This window comes from Siphateles boraxobius, unplaced genomic scaffold (assembly GCF_051911475.1).
Source record: "Siphateles boraxobius isolate OS27281-9 unplaced genomic scaffold, OSU_SipBor_1 55, whole genome shotgun sequence".
Lineage (NCBI taxonomy): Eukaryota > Metazoa > Chordata > Actinopteri > Cypriniformes > Leuciscidae > Siphateles > Siphateles boraxobius.
Genome location: NW_027509181.1, coordinates 9,582,501 through 9,610,464, shown reverse-complemented (window position 1 = coordinate 9,610,464; position 27,964 = coordinate 9,582,501). Strand labels below are relative to the sequence as shown.

The following is a 27,964-nucleotide window of genomic DNA, read 5'->3' as shown; positions in this document are numbered from 1 at the left end:
TCGCATATAATATACCCATCTAACGTATCTAGACCGGGCACATTTTTTGACATACCCACTGTAACCATTTGAGGCTGTCTACACTGGACAAATCAAAGTAACCAATATGAACTGGGACATTGACTTTCTGAACAAGTGCATGATGTTGTTGTATTGAACATCGTGGTGCATTGCATCGCAACACCCAATTTGCTCTGACATGTTCATGACCTGTTTAATCTTTGAAGGTCTAAATGCAGTGAAATTTGGCTTGCAATTCCATAACTGAAGCTGAATGTCTTTTCTCATGTAACGCATCAGTCATGGTCCCATACCAGCTAAACATGCTCTGGCTCCACCTGCTACTGTATCCACGCCCCAAACTCAAACTATTGGTTGAGCTGGAAAGAGATTTACAGATCTGTGCGGACCACTCTCAGTATTTAGATTGTGCCTATGGGGCTCAGTGTTTACACTTTTTGGGGGAGATAAACCCATGTATGGCATACTAAAGAAGACAATGACAAAAAACGTCTATGTTACGTATGTAACCCTCGTTCCCTGAGTACAGGGAACGGAGACGTGTCGTCGGGGGAGTTCCCTGACGAATTGGGATCACGCTAGGGAGACCAATTGCCTTCGAGTGAATTAAAACGAGCCAATGAAAATTGGCATGCAAGATTTGCATTCCGCGACCCGCCTACCAGCACGGGTATAAAAGGCGGAAGTAAACATTGCGCAATGCTTTTCGCTGAGGAGCCGAACGGTGTCCAGTCCTCCACGAAGGTACAGCAACATGGCGAACGGACGACACGTCTCCGTTCCCTGTACTCAGGGAACGCGGGTTACATACGTAACCGAGACGTTCCCTTTCATCCTGGGAACTCCGACGTGTTGTCGGGGAGTTCCCTGACGAATTGGGATCCCTAATAAAACGCCATGGTGCTGGCCCCTTCCAGCGCCCGGCAAAGCTACCCATCAGCAGTTTCTTGAAATAAGTTGCGGGAGCTAGCACGGGAAACACACTGCTGTTCCGCAAGAGCCGCACAGTGGATATTGGATAACACTGGGAAAGCGTTCCCTCAAGAGAGGAGGGAACGCTGCGGAAGCCCCAGCCTGACTGAGGAAGGCCAGGAATACACATATGTACTAGCCCAAAGGAATAGTGAAACATATGGCAGTCCCTGAGGTAGTCCCAATCCAAGGGAAGTGGGAGCGTACTCAACAGGGACGACGAACGAGTCCGTCAAGGGGAAGACACGACTGAACTGTACGTGGCATCATGGGTCACAATAGAAACCACTGGAGCACCCAGTCTACTAGCAACTCCTTACTAGAGGTAGCAGACCTGGTGCCGGGCGGTCCGCCACGCCCAGCACCGGAGGGGTGAAGGAGGAACTCACGAGGCTCACCAACGTAGGGCGCCATACGGAGCAAAGAACGCACGTATCCGCTGTTCGAGGCGGAGTGGCGCAGCAAGCCGACACAACCTATTCCCTCAACCCACTGGCCGTAGCCAGAACTCGGGAGGAAACAGTTTCCACACGAAGGCTATAGAACCTAGCGAACGTGTTAGGTGTCGCCCAGCCCGCAGCTCTACAGATGTCTGTCAGCGAGGCGCCTTGAGCCAAAGCCCAGGAAGCGGCAACACCTCTAGTGGAGTGAGCGCGCAACCTGGGAGGACAAGGCTCACCCAGAGACTCATATGCTCGGGTGATAGCATCCACTAACCAGTGGGCTAACCTCTGCTTGGAGACGGCCTTCCCCTTCTGCTGGCCTCCGTAACAGACAAAGAGCTGATCTGAGGTTCTGAAGCTTTGCGTTCTGTCAATATAAACCCGCAGGGCACGGACGGGACAGAGAAAAGCCAGGGCTGGGTCTGCCTCCTCCTGGGGCAGCGCTTGCAGGTTCACAACCTGGTCCACGAAGGGAGGGGTAGGAACCTTGGGCACATATCCGAGCCGGGGTCTCAACACAACGTGAGAAAGGCCCGGCCCAAACTCTAGGCACGATTCGTCGACCGAAAAAGCCTGCAGATCCCCGACCCTCTTGAAAGAGGCCAATGCCAACAGGAGCGCTGTCTTAATGGACAGGATATTAAGCTCTACCGTCAGCAACGGCTCAAAGGGAGGACTTTGAAGAGCTCTAAGTACCAGAGCAAGGTCCCAAGAGGGTACAGAGTGCGAAACACGAGGTGGATTTAACCTCCTGGCACCCTTAAGGAATCTGATGACCAGGTCGTGCTTCCCTAGGGACTTACCTTCCACTGCATCGTGATGCGCGGCTATTGCTGCGACATACACTTTGAGGGTGGAGGGGGACAGCCTCCGCTCCAACCCATCCTGCAGGAAGTTAAGCACGACACCGATCGGGCAAGTCCGGGGGTCCTCCTGACAGGAGGAACACCGATCGACGAACAGGTTCCACTTTCCACGCAGAGGCGCCACGTGGAGGGGGCTGTAGCGGAAGTGATGGTGTCTACCACTGCCTGTGGTAGACCACCTAGAACCTCCGGATCCCGTCCAGGGACCAGACATGGAGTTTCCAGATGTCTGGACAGGGGTGCCATAGAGTGCCTCGTCTCTGAGAAAGAAGGTCCTTCCTCAAAGGAATCGGCCAGGGAGGGGCTGTCTCATCGATCTCTTTCCTCAAGACAGGGGCGTCCACCGACCGCACACGGGTGAAGTGGACGCCCCTGAACCTGGGAGGGCGCCGTGCAAACTGAATTGCATAGCCGAACCGGACGGTGCGGAAGAGCCATCGGGACGGACCCGGAAGCGCTAGCCAGGCTTCCAGATAGCGTCCCAATGAACCCACCCGAACCACCGGCGTACCCGCGGAGGGGCAGCGAGGTGGAAGACAGGGACCCGGCTCTGGTGGCGTTGTAGCGACCGAGAGCGGGGGTCTGGGTGCACCTGACACCAACCGGCTTCCACCGAGGGGCAGACGACAGACAAGGCTCGTGGGCGTTCTGCTGCGGACTGCCTGGTGGCGAGGGGAGAGGGTGAGACGAGGAACGAGGCCCTGACTCCTCGTATGCTGGTCTCTGCGCCTCCGGGCCCAGCTGCAGACCGGAGCGACGCAGCCGAGGCTGCGTCATTGCTATCTGCAATTTGGGGAGAGGGGAACGGGAGTGGTGCAGCTCGGGGGCGGCACGCACTGCCATTCTGACCCTCTCGGACGGAGGAAACTGGTCTTATTATACTGCCAGTCTCGACCGTGAGGGGAACGAGGGACGAGGCCCGGGGGCATCAAGTCCTGGTTTCCCCTCACACAGCGAGAGACGAGAGTGACAAGACCGTAGCCCTCACTGCCATCTGAGCGCTGGGGCCCGTGAACGACTCAGAGGAAGTGGACTGCTCAAACTTTGGGTACCGCTGATACAGGGGCGGAACAGAAAAGAAAAATTCTCCACCCGGCCCTACCCCGGGGGAAGGAGTGGTGATGACACGCACTCCCAGAGAGCAGATCGTCACACACTCTGGGTCGCTCCTCTCAGGGTTGCTTCCCTTCGCTGGGGGAAACAAACTCTGAGCGGGCTGGTTTTGAGGTGCTTCTGGACCACCAGTGTGGACATCGTCTAACCGAGGGCCAGCGCTGTGACTAATCACGGTCAGTCACTAAGCACAGCTCCACCCCGAGTTAGAACTACGCACGTGCAGTGGTAGTGAGAGAGGAAAAACTTCTGCAGATTTAGGCATGTTTGGCTTGCCATATTGGCACCAAAATGCTTGCATACTGCCAAAATTCTTCACACACATCCAGGCACTTTAGAACAGCCCAGGAAAGTGTGGCTGTTAAGTCTGAATCTTCAGCATGAGAACACACCATTATAGTAGGAACTCAGCATCATTTCAGAGTATAACACTCCTCTCTCCGATGTAGCGATCGACATCTGTCCTACCTGGGGCCCCGAATGAAATGCTTGGTCCCTCATGATAAGGACCAGAATCCCATCCGAAAGCCTCGACGGCACACGGCACGCTGAGCGGCTCAAACCTTTACGAGAAAGGTGAGACGAACAACGTGCCGACGTGGTCATGCACTTCTGAGAGAACATGAACCACCCACGAACGCAGTCTCAACACACTGATTAGGCATGTGAAACAGTGATCGTGGCCGTCAACCAGGCATGCAGGATAGTGAACGTGGCCATCGCTTCGATGACCCACGGCACGCTGGGCGCTCAAGCCTTCAGGCAGGGCGAACAACGTGCCGACGTGGTCATGCTCTCATAAGAAAGCATAAACCACCCACGAACACAGTCTCAGCATGTTTGCGATGCGCTAGAGGAGTGAGTGGTTCGTGCTCACTGAAACCCTCAGATCACCAATGTTATTCACCAAAGTAGCCCTCCTCTGGTGCACCAGAAGAGAAACTAGATCGGGAAATAAGCAAAGGGACTCACCTCATAGAGGCACGCGAGTCTTGATCTTGACCGCGCATCTGAGCGCCGAATGACGCGCGCTGGGTTGCCGCGACAACCCGCGCTGTCAGCCGGCGCTCGACGGCACACGGCACGCTGAGCGGCTCAAACCTTTACGAGAAAGGGGAGACGAACAACGTGCCGACGTGGTCATGCACTCCTGAGAGAACATGAACCACCCACGAACGTAGTCTCACACACTGATTAGGCATGTGAAACAATGATCGTGGCCGTCAAATAAGGACAGGAAACGATCGCATCCAGAAACACACGAGTGAAACGTCATCCTGAAAAGGACGCGATCTTCACTCGTGTTGCTCTTTCAGGAAGAAAGTACTCTCTCTATCGTGCTGAAGCACACAGGGACCCAACGTGGCAACACAGCGGGGAAACTGCAAGCCCGCTGTGCGCACTCAACCGTTTACCAGCTGTGAAAACAGCTTTTGAATTAACAGCATTTAGACGCAGCCGGCAGACAGGAAACCGCGCGGTCGCTGAAACGCCATCTCACCAACACAGAGAGATCCCCTCCCGAAACAGCAGACTCGTAGCCGTAAGAAAAATACAATCTTAAAGCTCACTCACTCAGAGAGGACACAATCGTTCGGCTCCGAAGCTAAAAGCATTGCGCAATGTTTACTTCCGCCTTTTATACCCGCGCTGGTAGGCGGGTCGCGGAATGCAAATCTTGCATGCCAATTTTCATTGGCTCGTTTTAATTCACTCGAAGGCAATTGGTCTCCCTAGCGTGATCCCAATTCGTCAGGGAACTCCCCCGACGACACGTCGGAGTTCCCAGGACGAAAGGGAAACTGGGTTAAGAGAATTTATTTTATCATTAAAAAAATCGTACATACTTCACCTTTAAAAGGCGGTTTCATTCTTAGATTTATAGTCCACAAAGTCCATTGTGGACAAACAACAGTTGGAAATATTTGAATAGGAGGATGTGCAATCAATGACACTGACACCACAAATATACAAAGAACGTTAACCTAGGGTTTTGGAATGTACAGTGTGAAATGTCAGCATATGCATACCCAGGATATATTGTTAACCCCAGGTAAATCATGAGTAGTGTGAAACGTGAAGCAAGATAACCCAGGATTCCATTTACCCGAATGTTTAGAATGACCCATGGTTAAATGGTTAATCCGTAAAGATAAGTCAGGAATTTGAAGGACATAATTGAGACTCTCTTACCAATACAGTGATGGTAAAAGAGGCCAACCCCGGGGGCATTTTCCCGCTTCCGCCATCCACAGCCTCCACCACAAAAGTGCGTGTTGTCCCATTAGGTAAGAGTTTCTCGAAATCAAGTGAGTGAAGCACCATCAGCTCTCCAGTGAGGGGGTTTACTGCAAACAGCTCTCTGGCCTCCTTGGTCCTGATACGGTATGTGACGTTTGCATCCAGATCGGGGTCCAGTGCCTGCGTGAGACAATCATTAGGATCAAAACACGAATGAGTAATTCTACTCTAAGCATTAATTAAACTCTTACACATTTTCTGAATAAACCAAATGACCGGATTCCATTAATGATTCAAATGAATCATGTAGTGACCCTGAAGCAATGAGTAAATTAGAACTGGCAGCAAGGCACAGAGCAGCAGGAAAACTGTAACACAGTGGTTATCAAATGGTGGGTAGAAAGGGCAAAAATATGCAGCAGGTCTTTTCTGATTGAGTCAAAAACATTGCTAAATCCAACTAACCATACAATCCAAGCGGTTTCAAGTTAACAAGATAGGTATTTCAAATAAATTAACTTCAAGCCAAGAAAGCCTTTACACATGTAAAACATATCTGACTTGTCAAGTTAAGACATAACATTAGCAAATAAATGTTTTACAGAGGCTAATTTCATGGAATCTTGTTTTTGATCTGGCCATGTTTGATGTGTTGAATATGCATGTGCAGTGTGTGTGCAGTGTGTTTGTTTACCTGTGTATAACTTACACTGATATTGAAAATGACCATGCCCACTGGGCTGTTTTCTGGCAGTGTGACATGATAGGCAGGCTGGGAGAAGACTGGGCTGTTGTCATCCACGTCCAGCACTTTGATGGAAAGTGCAATGGTGGTCCGGCGAGGGTCCTTGGCCCCATCCGAAGCCTCCACAACCAAATCATACTGAGCCCTCTCCTCACGATCCAGAGGCACAGCTGTGAAGATGCTGCCGTCTGTGCTGATCCTAAAGAGATCTGTGTGACTGACCAGCCGGTAACGGACATGCCCGTTAATGCCCAGGTCCAGATCAGTGGCCTGGATGTGGAAACACACACCCATATACACATTTACCATATCTAAAAGAAGACATAACTACACCGAAAAAATAATGTGGTAACCTGGACATCATACTCAGATGTGACATTTCATTTTTAACTTAAACTTAATTTTCAGTCATCAATGATTACTGGACAAGGATTATTTTAGGAATATTTATATAGTAGTGTGTTTCTGCCAACTTTGAAAATATTTTCTTTGTATTTTTGTCAGTTAGGCTTTATGCCCAGCTTCACTACTTCCTGAACTTCAGCCAACTCCTTTGTTTCCTGTCTGCCATTATTGGACAAACTGATTAATCCAGGTGTGCCTGATTATTGTTACTGAGGCCAGGCACACCTGGATTAATCAGTTTGTCCAATAATGGCAGACAGGAAACAAAGGAGCTTGCTGAAGTTCAGGAAGTAGTGCAGCTGGGCATAAAGCCAGTTAAAGCTGCAGTCCGTAGCTTTTCCTCTTTGTCGCCATCTCTGTTCGAAATCTGTAACAGTTTTTTGAGGAATTAGAAACTTTATGTGAGTTGTACATCGGCATGAAACAGCGCGGATGAACACAATGTTTTGAGGACACTGCGCGTCTGTCAGTCGCCGCGCTGGTGTGGATATTGGCATTCAGAATCACACATTCTACTTTTTGGAAGTACAGTATGACCAATATAAGACTTTTCACCGGAAAATGTCATCTGAACAAGTAAGTAACATCCACTTTTATTCTGATCAACTAAGGGGGAAAAAAGCATAACATCTTACGACAGGAAAATTTTCACTTTACCGTTCTGATTCAGCTCCAATCATGGGCGGCGCTAGGGAGGGGCTAGCAGGTGCTTCAGCACCCCCAAGAAAGACCAAGCACCCCGATAGCACCCCCAAACATAATGTCTGGAATCAATTATATTCAGGCTGTATTCTATGGAAGCCGCATGGTGAAGAAAAAAGAAAACTTATCTTGTTATTTCGAGATATTAAGTCGTTATTTCAATATAATATCTCCTTATTTCGACATAATAACAGGGGTTTTCCTGCATTGAATTTTTTTGACGGTTGCCAAAGCAAATTTTTGTCCCGCAAAGCCTTTTTTGATCGGTGAGTGATGTAGAATAGAATGACTGCTGCTCTTGACAGGTCTTCAAACAACACGAGGGCGGTGTTGCTCTCTCTCCCTCGCGCATATTAATCAAAATCAATTTACACGATTGTAAAAGGTCGGAAGACCGCAGTTTCACTTGGAGCATTTGGAGATTTTTTTTCTCCTGAATTACCGCGGTGTGTGAATTGTGCTAAAAAAACATGTTGCCCTATCTTCTCTAAAAAGTGTTCCGCCCATTCAGCTGACATAAACCACATTTCACTAAACAAAAAAACCTATCCAGTGATTAAATGTTTTCTGTATTGACGCAAATCGTGTGCGATGTCCTAAACTGTCGAGATAATCACACAAGCGTGCCGTAGGCTGGACATCCACTATGACACGTCCGATACGCAAACGACTCATTTTAACCATTCACCTTAATGAATAGTTAAAACAACTGACCTGTCCAACACTGAACTCACCAGACCTCTGAATCTGTGTATAAAAAATCGGTAACTTAATTAGATTAGTTAACATTTACTATTAATAAACTGCACTTCTACAGCATTATTAATGTTAATTTCAATATTTAGAGTCTGTAGGCCCACTATATGTGCCATTAAATTAGCACATTTAGTTTCATTTTTGTTAAAATATTATAATGTTTTTTTTTTTTTACATCTATGCTGATTATGGAAATTGAACAGCATGAGTAAGATTCGCAATATATCGGAAGATATGATGGGCCTCCAATGCTTGACAACGGAGAATGAGGGTTTGGTTTTCTTGGAGTAGAAGTGAATTGCTCCCTCTCATAGCTAGCACAAAATAATTAATATTTACCAGTAAAACGAAAAAAGCCACAACAAAGGAAACTCCGTAACTGTGTGAATTAAGCTAACAAGTGTGCTACTGTTACATGATTGAACTATTGAAAATTCTGACCTGTCCAGCAGAAAAAAAGCCGTCTCTGCGTCCGTTTTGAACCCCTTCAAATCACGGAGTTCACGCCATCTTTCAGAAGCCTTGCCGATGTTTAACCTTGTTTTCGTGTAACGTTAGGCCCGGTTGCAGTCTCTTTTTACCACTCCGAAGTCCGAATTCTTTTGGGTTTTACAACTGGTGAATCTCCAGTTGCACTGGTGATTGTCGTTTGAACCTTTCTGGATCCACCATAAGTTGAATTATTTAAAGTGCTGTGAGAAAAGGCTAAAAAATTCCACCTCCAACATCCTCACATGTAAACTAGCCACTAGCTGAAACACCTTCTTTATGTGTACAGATGTGACGTAATGACGCAAAGACATGCTCGAATTTCCCGTGGAAATCCACCAGTGCTACTGGAATTAAAATCATTATTTCAAGCTAACCGTTTTGAATCGAGCTAAGGCAAGAATATATTTTTGAACACTGGCTGGTTATGTTTTTTATTATTATTATTATTACGGGCTGCAGCTTTAAATAAAGGTTAAAGAGAATTAACAAATCACAGATTCTTTATTTTATTTTTTTGCATTTTACAAAATGTCTTAACTTTTCTGGATTTGGCTTTGCATTATTTTAAATCTTACTGGCCACAATCTTTGAAACTATTTTTCTACTATAGAAATGTTGGATATACTTTAGGTTAAATTTAGTAAAATTAACACATGCATTAGGTACCATGGATTAACAATGAACAATACTTTTACAGTGTTCCATTATGTTATTACTAGGTTATTACTAGTACACGTTAAAATTTCATGTTAAATAAATTAACAATAGTTAAAATTATGAACAAAAAATTCTTAAATTGTATTATGTATTACTTGTATTACTTGTCAATATTACAAGTAAACATGAATTAGTAATGAACAATAGAATATTAGATCAATATCAAATGCAAATATTCATTTCTAGTTCATGATAAATGATACCCAACATTATTATTTTATTGATCTTTGCAGTATTACCAAACATGCCACAGATTTCTGTAGTATTTTCAGGTTTTCATTGACTGTTGGATTCCTGCCACACACAGAGAGAAATAACCTGTCCATATGGCTGTGAAAATATAACCTTAATTTATAATTTCAACACGTCACCACACAGTCATCGAACCACACACACCCCAAGAGACACCTGCTTCACCAGTGGGGTGATGAGACAATCAACAAAACAACAGCAAGATTTGTGAGTCCCTGCAGTGACGCACACAGGTGCACATGTTGTTCTTTGATATTCTCATGGCAATTATCTACACTCAGCTCGAAGACACCAATAAAAAGCCAAACTAAATCATAACGGTGAAGGAATAGTTCACGCAAAAAAGAAAACTTGTCATATATTCACCCTCATGCAGTTTACACAAATCAAGTACTTAACCCTCTGGGGACTAAGCTCTTTTTGGTCCGTTTTCTCTATTTTTACATTTGGGCTTATAAACTATATGTAATGGAGATGGACACTATGTGTTTGGTGTCTATGGATTCAGAAGACCCTAAGCTAACATAAGCACACGTAATATGTTTATAAAGGAAGTATGAGTGAAAATGTACCATAAACTAGAGAATTTCAAAAACGGAAATTTGATTTTTGGAATTTATTTTTGGCATTAACAGTTTTTGAACAAAAAATATATTTGTCAAAGCCTTTGCTTGACAGACATGTGTAATTGTTAAATAAAATGTGTAAAGAACAATGAAAAATGTAACTCTATATACAAATAGTCCGAGGCGTTTTTCTTAGGAATGCTTAGAGTTTTCTAAGCAATGCTTTCTCCTCGTCACTCTCCAGTAATTGTTCCAGAGCTTGTTCCAACGTAAGTCGTTTACTGCTTGCCATCATAAAAGTGCTAAAACAATAAATAATGCTATAATTGTATGTGTATATATATATATATATAATTGTATGTGTATATATATATATATATATATATATATATTATAATTGTTCTGTCTCTCTCTAATATCTCTGTGCGCTCTCGCTACGTAAAGCATCGTTTATACTCGACGCGTCCGTTCGCTTTCTGTCGTCTCTGCCACTCAACGCTGTTTGTGTAATAGTATATAGTACCACCCCTTGCAAGGCTACATAGTCCTCCGATTTGCTAGAATTTGCTAGGTAACCTTCCTCTGATTGGGTAAGAAAAATATTCCTCCATCGGCAATTTTTCCATTGGTTCTTGCTCGTGAATCTGCCAAACAACATCGATTTCATTGTCCTTTGACGAAGTTGTATTGCCAGCAAGGAAGTGTGTATACAAGCCGGGTAAGTTTGTTATTACTGTTTTCACCGGAATCTGGGGAAGACGGCAAAAAAGACCGCACCTCTCTATCATTAATAGTTTTTAAGATAATTACACATTTGTAAAAGTATGTAATTTTGGGCGGTACCGCCCAATCCGTCCCCAGAGGGTTAAGTAAAAGTACAGAATCCCTTAATAAAATAGAACTCCTTTTTAATTTTAATTGAGATAAAGTACAAAAATTCTTGATTAATGTAATTTTTTTATTATAAACAGATGTCTCATAGGGTAAAATTATTCATAATTTTAAGAAGAACTCTGCGCAAAACATAGTAGTTCTCTTACGAGAGGTTCTCTCATACTGCGTAAGCTAGCTTACGCTATGGGTAAAGTCCTCTTTTGACTTTGACTTTGACTTTGACAGACTTTATTGTCATTTAGAATACAACAAGTGTATACAGAACGAAATTTCGTTTGCATAGACCACAGTTTTTTACAGTTTCAATGCAGTGTAAATGTTCATCCCAAAAATTTGTACAAACAGATTATAATAAATAGATAAATAGCAAAGTGGAATAAATAATTTAGCTATCTAAATATCTATCTCAATATTTGACAGCAGTCAAGTAGAGGACCAGCAGTACTAAGTATTATTTATTAGTGTTCAACAGTCTGATGGCTTGGGGGACAAAGCTGTTATAAAACCTGTTTTCTCGAGATATTGAAGCCAAAAATTATCCTTAATTAGCATTTATTGTCAACTCAGTGCAGCAGCGAGCAGACCTAGAGCTGGCCATCTTGCGTGCTCATTGGCTGCCATGCGGCAACTGCTGCAGCCTACCACTGAGCCTCGCGCGTGACTTCGCGCCCTCTACGCGTCATAGCCCGCCAAAATGGGGGTGGCTTAGTGTATAAAAGTCAGGCTCGGAGGCTCCGTCACTGATTTTCATCATCTTTAGCGAAGCTCTCCGCATCGCTGGACTTTGAGAGAAGCCTTCCGCCGTCGAAACTAGCGACCAGCACGCAGAGGAAAGCGCCTGAAGAAGCCGGCCGTCTTCGCCACCTTCATCCTTCCGTGCCTGCTACGCCATCCGGCGTTGAGTATCATTTTGTGCTTGCCTTGTGTGAGTGTTCGCTGCTGCGACACTCACTTTCTCTCAATAAAAGAGCGCAAGCATTTTTCTAAAAATGCCTCGCCTTTCCTGCGGCTCGTGCAGAGCCCCGCACAGGAGACTGCCATGTCATTTGCGCTCTCTGCCTGGGCCCAGACCACAAGCATTGTGAAGCACTTCCGTTGTCGACCCTGCGGGTCACTCCATCCTCTGGACCGCGCAAGAAGCGCCATGCGCAGAGGATGCCGGAGCCTGTGGCCACAGTGAAGTGCTCGCCAGATCGCATCCCGCCAGCCTCACTCCTTCTCCGCCCCTCCCGGACGTGCAGCTGCCGGCTTCGGACCTCACTGCCGCCGCCTCAGGGGACGAAGCTGAAGGAGCGTACCCAGGTGACAGCTGTTCCATCCTGGCATCGGACAGCAAGGAGTGGTCGAGTTCTCATCACTCCACCTCCTCCTCGATCCAGGAATCCAGCAGGACTCGGGCTGGCGTGGACGCCGAGCTCATGCGCCTCCTCTCGAAGGCCGTCGACCAACTTGGCCTGGATTGGTCCCCGCCTGAGGAGCCCGCGCCCAATAGGCTCGACGGCTGTTTCCTTCACAGCCGCCGCCCCCCGCCCGTTTCCAGATCTGCGCCATTTCTGCCAGAGCTTCATGCCGAGCTTTCTAAGTCGTGGAACGCACAATTCTCCGCGAGGCTCCACTCACATGTCTCCTCGAGGCTCTCCCAAGTGGACGGCGCCGCCGAGAAGGGGTACACAGCTATCCCCCCAGTGGAAGAGCCGGTCGCAGCGCACCTTTGCCCGCCCTCTGCGAGATGGCGCTCAAAGTCTGCCCTCCCGTCTAAAGCCTGCAGGGCGTTCGCCGCCGCCGGACAAGCTGCTTCCGCCCTGCACTCGATGGCTGTGCTGCAGACCCTCCAAGCTGATCTCCTCCCCGAATGTGACGAGAAAAGCAAGGACCCAGCCGCCATCACGGATTTGAGGAGCGCAACGGATCTCTCCCTTCGTGCGACGAAATCCGCGGCTCAGGCAATGGGCTGATGCATGGCCTCGCTCACCGTCACAGAGAGGCACCTCTGGCTGACGCTTGCGGATATGAGCGAGTCAGAGCGCTACGCGTTTCTCGACGCGCCGCTCTCCCTTACTGGTCTCTTCGGCCCAGGGGTTGAATGGGATCGTCGACCGATTCTCCGAAGTGCAGAAGACCCCACAGACCATGAACTTTTTCCTGCCTCGACGCTCTAGCTTCTCTGCAAGCCGCCCACGTGATACGCCTGCACGACACGCTAGCCAGCGCCCAGCTCAGCCCCAGCTTTCGCAGCGTCGACAGGGTCGCTCGCCTAGATCACGCTCGTCTGGACGCAGGCCGCAGGCCGCCTCCCCCCCCCCGGGGACACCGGCCCAGGGTTGCGCTGAAGCCCGAGCTGGCAAAGTCCTGCAGGCTGGGTCTCGCTGCGGCTGGACCACCGTCAAAATATCTCGTCCTGTCAGTCCCCTCAGAGAAGGCTGCTGCAGAAGTACATTTAGCAGCCAACGAGTCGGCAATACAGCCTGCTGGCCTGCACACAAACACCGTTTTTTTATGGTGACCCAGAGAAATCTCAGAAAGAGTGTAAATTCTGGTTATCCGGCTATCCGATGGTGTTTTAAGTGTAGAAAAAGTGCCCGCAAGTCAGAAGTCAGTGCTCACCCCTACACATAAACACGATGCCCCATGTGTCTCACACACTCACAGAGCCCACTCTCATAAAGCTGGCAAATGCCGCTTGAGTGCTAGATGTAGAGAATGTGCCCACAAATCTGTGCTCACACCAACTCGCTGCCCGCTCTGTTACACGGCAACAGCCTCACAGCGGCCAAGTTATGAATGTAAGTCACGTGCGCACTCACGAGCGCTCACGCTTACTGACAAACACTTCGACCCAGGCTCCGCTCGCACTAAATATTGTCACAAAATGTTCCCCATTCCCAGTATTCGGGTCATCTCAAGTGATACAGACAGTCACAGCTGTCAGCGAGCTGCCGTTCCCGAGATCAGAGGGCGTGCGTGCCCCGCACACACCTCCGGTTCAGTTTCCCGAGCCTGCGAAGTGCGGCTATCGGAACCCGGAGTCCATTCTGCCCCTAGCTATACATGTAGAAGCATGGAAGGCTATTCCGGGTGTGTCAGAATGGGTGCTGAGCACAATAAGACAGGGCTATTTGCTTCAGTTCGCTTGCCTTTCCCCCTCGCTTCGAGCACGGACCGAGACGAAAGTGAAAGCGGATGTAGCGCATCTACTCCACGCAAAAGTAGCCAAACTGCTGTGCAAAGGGGCCATAGAACCAGTACCTCCTACTCTGAGCGAGTCAGGCTTTTACAGCCGTTATTTTCTCGTACCCAAGAAGGACGGAGCTCTAAGACCTATCTTAGAGCTGAGATATTTGAACAAAGCTCTCATAAGACGGCCGTTCAAAATGTTCACGACCAGACAAATCCTCGCGCAAATTCGCCCGAGGGACTGGTTTATCTCTCTCGATCTGAAAGAAGAAATACTTTCATATCCGGATAGTCCCCCGTCACAGGCCATTCTTGAGATTCATCTTCTACGGTCGGGCATATCAATACACCGTTCTCCCGTTCGGCCTGTCTTTGGCACCCCGTACATTTACGAAGTGCATGGATGCGGCTCTCGCCCCCTTGAGACTGAAAGGGCTGCGAGTTCTGAACTATTGGACGATTGGCTGATTTTAGTACAGTCAGAGATAGAACTGTTATCTCCCAGAACAGTGCTACTCAGCCATCTGGAAAGCTTGGGCCTCACGGTCAACTGGACCAAGAGCTCATTACTGCCCAGTGAGTCAGTTTCCTTCCTAGGAATAGAACTGGACTCTGTGGCTATGACGGCCCGCCTATCAACGCAGGGCGCGCCGTGTTCGACACCTGGCCGCGTCTTTCAAGGAGGGCAGCATCAGATCTCTGAAGACATTCCAGAGGATGCTAGCCTGTATGGCATCAGCTGCGGCTGTGCTTCAACTGGGCCTGCTGCGCATGCGCCCGCTACAATGGTGGCCGAACGCCCAAGTGCCTCACCAGGCTTGGGTTTAAGGCTACAGACGAATCAGAGTGACTCAGAGCTGCATTTTGGCTCTGAAGCCCTGGTTAGCGGCCAACTGGTACCAGAGTGACAATGGGGGCTGTATCACCCCGAAAGGTCATCTCGATGGACGCCTCCAACTTAGGTTGGGGCGCCGTCTTCGAGGGCAGACCGGTCTTTGGCCTGTGGTCAGACCAAGAGAGACGCTTCCACATAAATTGTCTGGAAATGATAGCGGTCGAGAACGCACTCAAATGCTTCCTCCCGTTCCTACAGGACCATCATGTGCTAGTCCGCTCGGACAACATGTCTGTGGTGTCCTACATAAACCGTCAGGGCGGTGTCAGATCCAGAAGCCTCTGCCATCTGACAGAACGCTTTCTTATATGGTCTCAGTACCTCCTGCGCTCGCTGAGAGCTGCACATGTGCCAGGCTACTTGAACGACAGTCCACACAAACTGTTCAGGAACTATGTTCCCCCAGGGGAATGGTCTCTGCACCCCCAGACAGTCCAGTTACTGTGGCGACTTTTCGGCAAACAGAAGTCGACCTGTTTGCGTCAAAAGACAACGCTCATTGCCCACTGTTCTTTTCAAAGAACGAGGATGCGCTGGCCCAAATCTGGGCCAGCCTCCCGCTTTATGCTTTCCCTCCGGTCTCTCTGTTACCACAGGTAATCAAGAGGATCAGGGAAACGCGCCACTCGGTGCTCCTTATAGCCCCACGCTGGGAGAATCAAACCTGGTTCCCTCACACAGCCCCTTGGCCGATTCCGATGAGGAGAGATCTCCTCTCTCAAGCCCGCGGCTCAATCTGGCATCCCCATCCAAAGCGTTGGTCTCTACACGTATGGTTAATCAACGGATACCCGTTGTCCTGCCAGAAGGAGCGATGAACACGATTACGCAATCCAGAGCTCCCTCTACGAGGCGGCTTTACACGTCTAAATAGCCGGTGTTCTCCAAATTGTGCGCCGATAGAGATCTAGACCCACGAACGTGTGGGGTCCCGGGGTTGCTTGGCTTCCTTCAAGAGCTGTTGGATAAGGGCAGGTCCCCATCCACGCTTAAATTTTATGTGGCGGCCATTGCAGCGTCCGCTGAGTCGACGCATGGTCAGTCAGTAGGAAGAAACAGACTCGTCATCCGCTTCCTTAGAGGAGCCAGTCGGATGAATCCCCCGCGACCCCCGTCGGTTCCCATGTGGGATATGTCAATGGTCCTGGAGGGCCTGAAAGCTTTCCCCTTTGAACCGATAGACTCCGTGGACCTAAAGTACCCTCTCGCTCAAAACCGTTTTCCTGACAGCTCTGTCGTCAGTCAAATTGTGGGGGATTTACACGTGCTATCTGTTAGCGCTGCGTGTCTTGAGTTCGGGCCAAATGACTCTAAAGTCATCCTTAAGCCAAGACATGGTTATGTCCCTAAAGTATTGGGCACCCCCTTCAGGGCGCAGGTCATTTCTCTTTCGGCTCTGCCAGCATCCGATAGTGAGGGTGATGCTAATTTCCTCTGCCCCGTCAGGGTGCTGAGGGCTTACATTACGCGCTCCGCCTCTTTCAGGCGTTCAGAACAGCTCTTTGTCTCGTTTGGTTGGCGCACCGAGGGTCTCGCCACCTCAAAACAGAGCCTGTCCAGATGGATAGTGGAAGCTATCGCATCCGCTTATAAGTCTAAAGGTCTGCAATGCCCCTTGGGCATCAGGGCGCATTCCACCAGAGGCGTGGCCTCGTCGTGGGGCTTGGTCCAGCGGAATTTCCATTCAAGACATTGAATGGGGCGGCAGGCTGTGCCTCTCCATCCACATTTGTTAGGTTTTATAACCTGGAAGCTTCCGCCTTGCAGGCTAGACTTCTGTGAGTGTGAGCGGTGTGTATATCCTGCCCAGATTATCATGCGCAGACTACTCTCACGCAATGTTAGCTCTCCTGGCTAAGCTGCACTATATGGTGAATAGTTTTATGGACCGGCGACGCCACTCTGAATACCCTGTATGTGCTTATAACATGTGCTGGCCTGCATTGCTGGCCACCTGTTTCCCAGTTATCTATGTTCCCCGGGCATCCCTGGGACTCATGAGGTGGAGGCTGGGCGCACACGGCGTTGACAATGGGTTCCCGTAGCGTAAGCTAGCTTACGCAATACCAGAGAAAATCTCGTAAGAGAACATACTCAGTTACATACGTAACCTCGGTTCTCTCTAGAAGAGGGAACGAGTATTGCGTAACCCGACCGTGCAGGCGCCAGAAGCGATTTTTGCTTCAGATGATGAAACCAGTGACGCAGCCTCCGAGCCTGACTTTTATACGCTAAGCCACCCCCATTATGACGCGTAGAGGGTGCGACGTCATGCGTGAGGCTCAGTGGTAGGGTGCAGCAGTTGCCGCACGGCAGCCAATGAGCATGCAAGATGGCCTGTCCTAGGCCTGCTGGCTGCTGCACTGCGTTGACAATAAATGCAAATTAAAGGACAAGTTCGGTATTTTACACTTAAAGCCCTGTTTTAAGATCGTTTCTAATGAAATAGAACGGTTAAGATTGAAATTTGGACAAATGCTGCTTTCCTGAGAATTTTCGGTTTCTGTGTTAGCACCCATTACCCCCTATACTCTAATAAAGTACAGATAGCTGAAGAATGTACAAATACTGTGTTACTGTTCACCACTGCCCTCTTGTCATTTCAAACCCATAAGGCAAACTTTCAAACATCAAAAAGGATGCAAAAGTACCATAAAATACTTATACAATTAGTCCACATGACTCCCGGTTTGTTATCTTGGAACTTGAAAGCCGCTTTCACGTTTATTATATGGAAAAAAAGCAGCCCGGATTTTGTTCAAAAACTTTCCCTTTTGTGTTTCATGGAAGAAAGAATGTCATACGGAATGGCGTGGTCAATGACAAATGGACCATCAATAAAGTGTCTCTTCCTCTCCGTGGTTTCTCAAGTTTCTCCATTTAGACAAGTCTTAAATTTAATGGCATCAAACAAACTACCAACTGGGCTATCCGCTTCTTATCCGTTCAGCACTTGAGAATGAAAGCACCTCATTGACACTCAGGCAAAGTGCTTTTGTTTCTGATAAGGCCTGAAATAAAGTGCTCAAAGACCCCCTGCGATCAATTTTACAGACATAGATAGAGCGAGCACTGTCCTTCGCCAAAGGGTCGGACCCAAACTCATTTACTACCATCAAAGCTGGAACCCAGAGGAGGCCAAGACGGCAATGGGCCAGTCAAAGACAGACTCGACCCTTCGACAGACAGGTCTTTGAAGAGACATATTTTCCATGTTTAACTGAACAGAATCAGAAAAATCAAGCTACATGTATAAGTGAAGGGATTTAAGCTTCATGCAATGCTTGCTTCAGATGTTCCTTTCATTTTTCCTCCATTCCTCGTGTACATTACGGAGATGTCTTCTATTATTTGAGGTGTTTCAAATATAATTTGGAGAGATACATGCTTAGAAAATGTTAGTGACATAGACGGTTCAGAGAAAGTTTTAGCATGCAGTAATTGAAGTGGTGACAATGAGCTTTCTAAAGCCCAACAAGCTTGTCAAAAGTAACAGTAAAAGTGAAAAGAAATTAAAGGACAATTCTGGCCAAAAATGAACCTAGGGCTAAATAACACATGGGTTAGCTAATCTGTGGTTAAACAAAAACTAACGTTAAAACTGGGTACATTCGATTATCATGAAAACACATCCCAGAGAACGGTGGACTCGGTACCCATGTGTTATTTAGCCCTAGGTTCATTTTTGGCCGGAATTGTCCTTTAATAATACCACATAAGACTGGTATTTGAAAAGATCACATCAGCATTACATAGCTGCCACTTTCATTAGGGTATACAATGACTGTTATACAAAACAACTGTTATGTTTTCAGTATTAAAATACTTTCTCCAATCCCAGTTGAATATGCAGAGACAACTGTAAGTAAACCACAAAACAGCTGCTTTCACATGTAACGTTCCATTAACCGATGCTTGGAGTATGATGTATTAAGAAAAACATTGTTTCAACAAGTATGTTTTGCAGGTGTGCGATTATGAAAAGAGAAGATCATTTACTGTGTTTTATACAACTGGCTCAGCAAATGTTTTCAGAAAAAGGTTTTATTATCGTTAAATATAGGGATTTTTGAGTGACTGATGCATTTTATTTGCACAAAAGTAAATGTTTATCATTATCTTTGTGCAAATCCACCACATTTGCATGGAATTATGCATCTATATCTCTGTGAAATCAGCGTTCTAAATTTTCACAAAGCGGACATTCACATCAAGTGCAAGTTCGTTGAAGTTTTCCAAACAGTAAGTTGAAATTGATAACTCAATCAACCAGAAACAATATGGCAAATGTAGTTTTCTAGTAGTAGTAGTAGTAGTAGTAGTAGTAATAATAATAATGTATTTCTTAATTACACAGAAACACAGCATCTTTATTATAGGCTGTTATGGTGTCTTTAAAGTCAAGAAATCTTTTTCTTTCTTCTGCTGCACTAAATGAATTATTACTATTTATTTTTTATTCATAATTTTGATTATTTTGAAACTTTTAGGTTAGCTGCCCTCTGAAAAAAGGCAGAAAAAAGGTAGGAAAACAAACATGAAACAAAGATAGCTTTAAGGAGATGGCAGAACTTCCTGTGCGTTTTTTATCACATGCTAAGGTAAGCAAAAGCTGGTAATGAAAGCATTCATCTTCTCAGCAATCAATCGAAAGTTAATTAAACCTGAATACAGGGCACAGCAGAAATACCACACGATGCATGTTACTATTGTTTCGGCAATCAGAAGACTTTGCACTGATCACCACTGAGCATACTAACCTGGTTGCGGGCTCACTATTTTTGAAGGAGGATGAGTATTAAGAGGTTTTCAAGTTTGTTCAAGGCATTTCACTCCTAAATGCTTTCAAAATCATGAAATGGGGAACACTGATACTCTATAAAGTCAACATGACATAACATTTATTTTGGTTTTCATCTGACACTTTAATGCACTTTGTTGGTCTTTGTAATTGTGGCAAGCAGGTGACTGATCATAATAACCTGCTCTACTAAAACAACTTTCTTTTTCGGCTGTCATCAAAAATCTCTTTTACTTTTCAGCCTCTTCCTTCCAAACACCTGAATCCATTCAAATATCTAAGGCCTACTTTTCACAATCCAATCAATTTTAACAAAATCAGGTCTAGTCCTACATTTTCTTCTAGTTGAATATACTGTTTCACTTGGTAAAACTTCAGATTATGCAAGTAAATAGGTTGTGAAAGGCATTTCACATTGACTTTAAGAAGGATGCTTGCGCTATCAGGCAGATAATGGCAGAAAGACAAGTTCTAACTATCTTTTCTAATTAGCACTCATTTCACACTACTTTGTAGCATCTCTGATAACAACATTAGCCCACTTATTTGTCTCACAGCTGCTTTGAGTTTAAATCATTATTAGGCATATTGACGGAATGCAGACAAGCACATCAAAGAGAAGAGCGGCATAAAACGAAGGTGTCTGCTTCTGTCCACGTCAATATGGCAAGTACACGAGTTCATAAAAAGCTTTCTGATGAAAAACAAGTACACAAGTCTAGATAGCAAGTCAACTGACAAGCAATTCGACCACAGACAGTGAGGCAGGACTGTCTGGCCTGAACTTAACCAACTTTCAACAAGTTTAAATTCCCCATGCTGTGGCTTATTTGGAATCATTTGAAATGGGTACGTCGGACAGGTGTAATATCTACAGTGATGCAGGCTCTGCTGTGATAGCGCTGATAGAGCTCTGTGGCCATTTCTCTAATGATATGGAAACCTCTGCTGCTTTATGTTAGCCGTAGGGGATGTTTAGCTAGCGTTAAACTTTGGACCATGTCCAACATGCCTCGCTGGGAGACGTGTCAGGAGCTCCAAATGAATTCAAGACAAGTGGGGTTTGTAAATGAAGCTTGTCGTACTGCGCCGCACACATAACTATCAACTTGTCAAGAAGTGAACAATTAGGAAAAGCACTGGCGCTGTTCCATGATGGAATATGCCTGTGACAGTAGAAAAGAGAAGAGTTTTTGCTAAATGCTTTATACCGCGGTATAAATATTGCCGTGAATATCAGAGTGTGGGACTACTTCGTGTTAATTACGCCTGAGAAAAAGGGAGTAAAATATGTAGTGGGATGTGGTCCAATTCAAGATGTTAAAGTGAGTGATTGAGAAGCAAACTAATTATATTTTTCTATTGATTTGTTCGGTAACACTTTACAAAATGGTTTAATTTGTTAACATTAGGTAATGTATTAACTAACATGAATTAACAATGAGTAATACATTTGTTACATTATTTATTAATCTTTCTTGATTTTAGTTAATAAAAATGCAGCTGTTCTTAGTTTGTTCATGTTAGTTCACAGTGCATTAAGTAATGTTAAAGTGCCTCTATTATGCTATTTTAAAGTTTCCTAATGTTGTTTTGGAGTCTCCTACTACATGTTTACATGCATCAAAGGTCAAAAAACTGTTTCATTTTCTCATAATATACATTTGCACATCACATTTTCAATGATTCTCAAACGACTCGTCAGATGAATCAAAACAAAAATGCCCATTGCCATAACAACGTCAGCTCTGCTTGTCCTGAGGCTTCCTACACCGTAAACTAAACACAGTAACGAACAATGACGTCGATTTTACCATATCAATGCGAATACGAGTGCGAGTCCGATGATGAAACATTGGAAGAACTAGTTATTCAACCCAAACCTTCATCATAAGGATGACTTGAGCAGGACGTTTCTCAGTGATAGACTACTCAGTTTGAGGTACATTATGAGATGTTGCAACTGTAATTCCTCACCATCAGCATTAACAAGTGAATGTCCATCAACAAACCGATTATTTTACTTGTACTTATTTATCTACCGAGTATTTTTCTAATTTATTGCGGTGGACATATGGAAAATGTATCAATAACAGCACATACATTGACTGATGTAACATAAACGTTGGTAAAACAAATCTTACTCCATGCTTTATCTTTCCTCAAAGTAGTGAGAACGACAGACAATCTGCATTAATAGACACAGTTTTAGGTAATAGTGGCCCACAACTGATCCGCAGAAGTATTTCAGTAAGACAGTAATGAGAGTTAACCAGTTAGCAGGAGACCAACACAATATAAAACTCAAAACTAAGTATTTTAAACACCATCTTTCAAGCACAAGCGTTTTACGAATCCTGCACTGAACTCCGAGATTTGAGAAGCAGTCGTCAGTAAAATAAAGTGAACACAGCAAGAGTTTAGGATTATACTGTTGTGGTATTGTGGTAAAGATTAATTTTAACCACTTATTCTTCACATGCTCGTCCTTGGGCAGTGAAAAAAAAACTGGCTTTGCCTTCACATTGTATGTAGAGCACAGCTTCTTCTCGACATGATGCTATCCAGTATCCACAGGAATCAGCTGCAGTGTTTGAGGTTCAAGTTTTCTCTGGTCTCTGTGTGCGCAATAAGTGGGCGAGCAATATGCTAATGTTTCGTCTTGACATCACAACGAAACGGCTAATGACTCGTTTGAAAAACGATTCATTTCACTGACTCAGAATCGACTCTTACATTTGAAAGAGACAATACATTTTAATACGGTGGACTTTCATATTTAAAACTTTGCAGGATGTTTTCATTGTTTTAGAGGTATGTTACACACTACATGAAATGTAATTAAAAAAAAAAACATAATAGGGACACTTTAACAAATACAACCTTTGATTTTAATAATGTATTAGTAAATGTTGAAATTAATATTAACTAAGATGCTGAAGAAGTATTGTTCATTATTAATTCATGTTAACTAACGAATGTTAACTAATGAACCTTATTGTAAAGTGTACCCAGTTGTTCTGTGGGCTGCACAATGCGAGCAGTGTAGTCCGATTCACAAACAAATCCTCCTAATGAGCTGATACTTTTTAGAATACCAAAAACAACACTATCAACATCCAGCCTGTTTTATAACATTAGCTTCACTGTTTTGTCTCTCTTTATTTATGTATGATATGAAGCTGTTTCAGCACTGATCCCAGACCTATTAATTACATTTATGCATAATTTTATTTTGGTTTTGTATTCAAATCACAAACCACCATTGTCAACAAATCAAATAACACAGAATGATCTTGTGCTTATTCCTAGACAGCAGCAATAAAGCCCTGGAACATGGTGCCCGTCCATCTTATGAGGTGTAATGTATATTTATCAGACACAAAGTAGACATGTTTAAGGAATGCTCTGCTAATAAACAGTCTGCCAGCATTAGCCTGTGATTATTTTGATGACAAAGTGCGGCTCTATTAATCTAGACCACTAATTACAAGTCTCGCAGATTAACAGAGCCCAACAAAGCTACTCATTACAGGACGTCCCCGAAGGTAACAAATTATTTAAAATACATTTCTTTAATTGGAAAATCATAAACAGTGGAGCGGGAAGGGACTTTGGCGGATAGGCTGCGGGTGTATGCCAGCTGGGCGATGGGAAAAGAGTGAGATGAGGGCTCAAGAGGGCAGAGGAAGACACTCCAGCTGCTGGCGTCAGGCCCAAACCCCAGCAGGCACTGATTAACACCGCTCATATGAGACCGCGGAAGGGATTGAAATACTCAAATAGAACTGGACAAAAGAACATTCATGCTCTGTGCACATAACTATGACAGAGCAAGCACATGATCTGAGATTTTATGTCTGTATATATGTGAATCACCAACACTGCCCAAGTACAAAACTAAAAAATAATGAAAAAAACATAACAGTGAGTATATTGGGGTTTTAATCTTAAGTATATGAAAAAAAAAAAAAAGAGTGATGATTGTAACAAATGGCACTTATGACCACATTATTTTCAATGAATTTCAGTTGATAATATACTTTCTAAAAACAGTACCATCGCGGAGCCATCTTTGGAAAACAGTCTCGACCAGTCGAACCACGAGCGCTGTGCTACGAGCTGAATTGTGACTTGGAATCTCACAGTTCAGCTCACTTAGCACGGTGTTAGTGGTTCGACTGGTCGAGGCTGTATTTCTAAAGATGGCACCTGCCTGTATATGCGATGGTACTGTCTTTAGAAAGTATATTATTATTAAACTGTCTGTACACTTACAAAGTTCTCAGTGCTTCGGTTTGTATGTAGAGACCCTCATTATCCTACCGTGTTAGTGTGGGGCTATTTTGAGCCTTGTTAGTGGTATTAACTAGCGATCTCTTTTTACTTATTATATGCCCCATATACTAGCGTTATAAGCTAAATAGTTTTTAGAGATAAAAGTCTTTACACTCGATTATCATGAAAAAGCTTCAACACTCTCAGAGTTTTCTTTTCTCTCACAAAAGAGCTCGCACGTGGCACGTCTTTTTAAAGACGGCTCGCCCGTGCATTTCTGTTTGCGGTTGACTCATTTCCGATTTTGATGGGCACATTCTCTGCTCTGCGTGCTTGGGCTTGATCACGCTAGAGCAGCGTTTGTGGATGACTCACGTTCTCCCCGCGGGAACGTGACCATCGTGCATTACGATCGAGACTCAATGATCTCGTTTGAGAGAGAGTCCCCTCATCCAAACCCCGATCTAACACTCTCCACGTGAGGTGCTACTTCGGCTGGTGGCCAGGGTGACCTGAGGGTGTTGGTGTGGAACAAAGGCGCCGACTATCCGTCCGTGCCCCAAGCCCCCCTGTTTATTGACGCAACCTGTGAGCGATCACGGGACGCCCGCGGGCCCGTCTTTAGACCCCCCGCGTTTTTCCTTTGACGTTCCAGAATCGGATCTGTTGTCCAATCCTCGAAGACCCCCATGTCTTCCAGCGATCCCTCGTTAATCTCCTCCGCCCTTCCTTCCCTCGACGGGGCCGCCGCCCATGGGTACACTGGGTTCCCCCTGGTCGAACGCTCTGTTGCGACGCTCATGTGTCCTCAGGGGTGCTTCTTCTCGGCGTGATCCTAAGCACCCGTCCGAAGCCTGTAATTTTTCGTCTACACTTGTGGCGAAATCCTATAGCGCCCAGGACAGGCAGCCGCCTCACTGCATGCCATGGCCATTCTGCTGGTCTACCTGGCCCATGTGTTCATGGACATGCAGGAGGGTAGGACTGACCCAGGGCTCTTCATTGAGCTGCACGCCGCCACTGACCTTGCTCCCAGAGTGACGAAAGTGGCCGGACACTCCCTGGGTCAGGTGATGTCCACCATTCAAGCCTGTGACTTAACCTGTCCGATGTGCAGGATGTCCGGCGGACCCGTCTGCACGACACCCTCATATCCCAGGTCGGCCCTTCGGCGGTGCGGTTGACGGCTGTACAACAGTTCTCAACCGCCCATGAGCAGACTGAGGCATTTTGCCCCGACGGCACCGCCGTCCGCTCAGATCCCTCAGTCTGCCCACCGCTGAAGGCGCCCCCCCGCAGCTCCCACCCCGCCCGTTCACCCGGGCTGGCTCTGGAGGCCGCAGGGGGACGCCACAGCCCTCTCCTGACCCCCCAGCGCCCCCCCCCCCCGCTAAACGCCGGGCCAAGCGGCGCTCCTGAGATGGGCTGCTCAGGGATGATGGTCACTTCCCAGGAGATGGTAGCAGGATCACTCTTTCCCCCGGTGGAGGGCGGGGGAGAATCCTTTGTTTTCCAATTCCTGCTGCTCACCCAAGGGTGGGCAGCACCCTAGTTTGGTTAAAGAAGAAGTGACATGTTCATCCCTGAGCACACAGAGTTCTCTGGCGACACGGTGCGCCTCCTCTGAGCCGTGCACCCCTCGTCCCCCTCTGTCCCAGAGCCGGATGACAGCCCCTTCGGGAACACGGGGTTCGCATCCTGAACTATCTCGACGACTGGCTGATCCTAGCTCACTCTCGAGATCACGTTTGCGAACACAGGGACCTAGTGCTCCGGCACCTAGGTCATCTGGGCCTTCGGGTCAACTGGGAGAAGAGCAAACTTTGCCCCGTGCAGAGGATCTCTTTTCTCGGTATGGAAATCGACTCTTGCCATGTCCGTGCAGCTTAGGAGCGAGCGCGCGCAGTCACTGCTGACTAGTCTGAGACAGTTCAAGGGCAAGAGTGCGGTTCCACTGATACTCTTTCAGAGGCTCCTGGGGCATATGGCATCTGCAGCCGCGGCAACGCCGTTCGGATTGCTTCATATGAGACCGCTTCAGCTTTGGCTTCGCGACCGAGTCCCGAGGTGGGCATGGCATCACGGCAACCTCTGCGCTCCCGCCATATGTCGCAACTCGCCTGCTACCTCCTCTTATGGAGTCAGAAGCAGTCGCTTCGTGCCATTTATATCCCCATAGCTCTGAACTGTGTAGCCGATGAGCTCTCACGGTTTCAGCTCGCTCCATGGCGGCTCCATCCCCGGGCGGTTCAGCTGATTTGGGACCAGTTCGGGGACGAACAGATTCTTTGCCATTGGCTCGTTTTGTAGTACTCGAAGTTGATAGGCTTTCTAAGTGAACCCGTGGATGGCAGAAAGGAAGACATGAACATCTTGAATGGCATGGGGTGAGAAAATGATCATGCAAGTGAACTAATCCTTTAACAAGTTCAATTCACTGATTCAGTCTGGTAATAGCAGTTCTTAGTTAACAGCTCCATGGAGGTGATGATTCTAAATAACATAAATGCTGGTCTGTTTCTCAAAAAAAAAAAAACAAAAAAAAAAAAACATTAAAAAACTTGGAATATTCATTATAACAGGTTTAAAAGTTTATTTTGCAATTTAGTTTTTCCTTTTTGGGTTTGGAGTGACATGAGGGTGAAAATATCAGTTCTGGGTGAGGATACTCCTTTAAATCAACTATAAGAAATAAGAAATCAGAAAGTTAAAGAAAGAGTAAACTTGTAGAGATTCATGATTTCCATCTGTGTTGACTCCAGTGGGCAGAAAACTGCTGCAGAGCAAATAGTCTGGAGATCAAACAGAGAGGAGAACAAGTATAAAGAATTTTGAAAGTGGTTGCAACCTTACCTTTACTTGACCCACAAAAGCATTTGCCTGTTCCTCTTGAACTGTGAGATTACGGGGCAGTAGAGGATCAAACTCAGGGTCATTATCATTGACATCAGTCACCACTATATTCACCGTAGTAGTCGAGGTCTGAAAACAAGAGCCTTCAGGTTACTTCAATCGTTACATGGACGCCTAAAAATAAAAATAAAAACTTCCACAGTTTCAGTCAGTAATCTAACGACATCAACCAATCTGAAATTCAAACCTTGTGTGCCTTTGAGTGATTTTGTTACTGTCTGGTAACATACAGTGTTGGCTTTCATACACAATTATCCATTTCCCCTGATTAATTTGCAAAGAACTTGCAAAATTGCTAACATATTTGCATTCATCATCAAGCTATGAATGGGGTCTAATGAAAAATATCCACAGCTGTTGAGCAGATTAGTGTTTCAGAGTATAGATCGCCTCAACAAATTGATGGATGCAACAAAATTAACATGCTGGCAGGGAGAATTCCGTCTACTCAGTAACAACAATTAACGGTCTATATTTGCGATATACACAAAGTGTCTCATTTTGAAAGATGAGTAATGGAAACATAACACTAAAACATTCATGCATGCAAGGCAAAAATATAATTAACATTTATCTACTGTTACTTATTAAACTTGCATAATGCCATAATCCAAAATATCCTAAAACAGTCTAATTTTTCATTTCTCATTTATCCTATAGATAATTATTTGCTTCTTTCTTTTGATTTTGGAGAGAAATAAAACCCCATAAATTATGT

The 27,964-nt window shown here is 45.9% G+C and overlaps 1 protein-coding gene across 1 annotated transcript in view; it reads right to left on the bottom strand.

Annotated features, from left to right (window-relative positions):
• The window catches only part of pcdh15b (protocadherin-related 15b), a 288,259-nt gene that overhangs the window by 87,768 nt on the left and 172,527 nt on the right, over window positions 1–27,964 (bottom strand). Inside the window, exons 19-21 of the mRNA XM_077206152.1 lie at window positions 27,187–27,315; window positions 6,366–6,671; window positions 5,609–5,836 (exon numbers count right to left, since the gene is read on the bottom strand). Coding sequence (XP_077062267.1) covers window positions 5,609–5,836; window positions 6,366–6,671; window positions 27,187–27,315 — 663 coding nt within the window. The remainder of the gene's footprint in view (window positions 1–5,608; window positions 5,837–6,365; window positions 6,672–27,186; window positions 27,316–27,964) is intronic.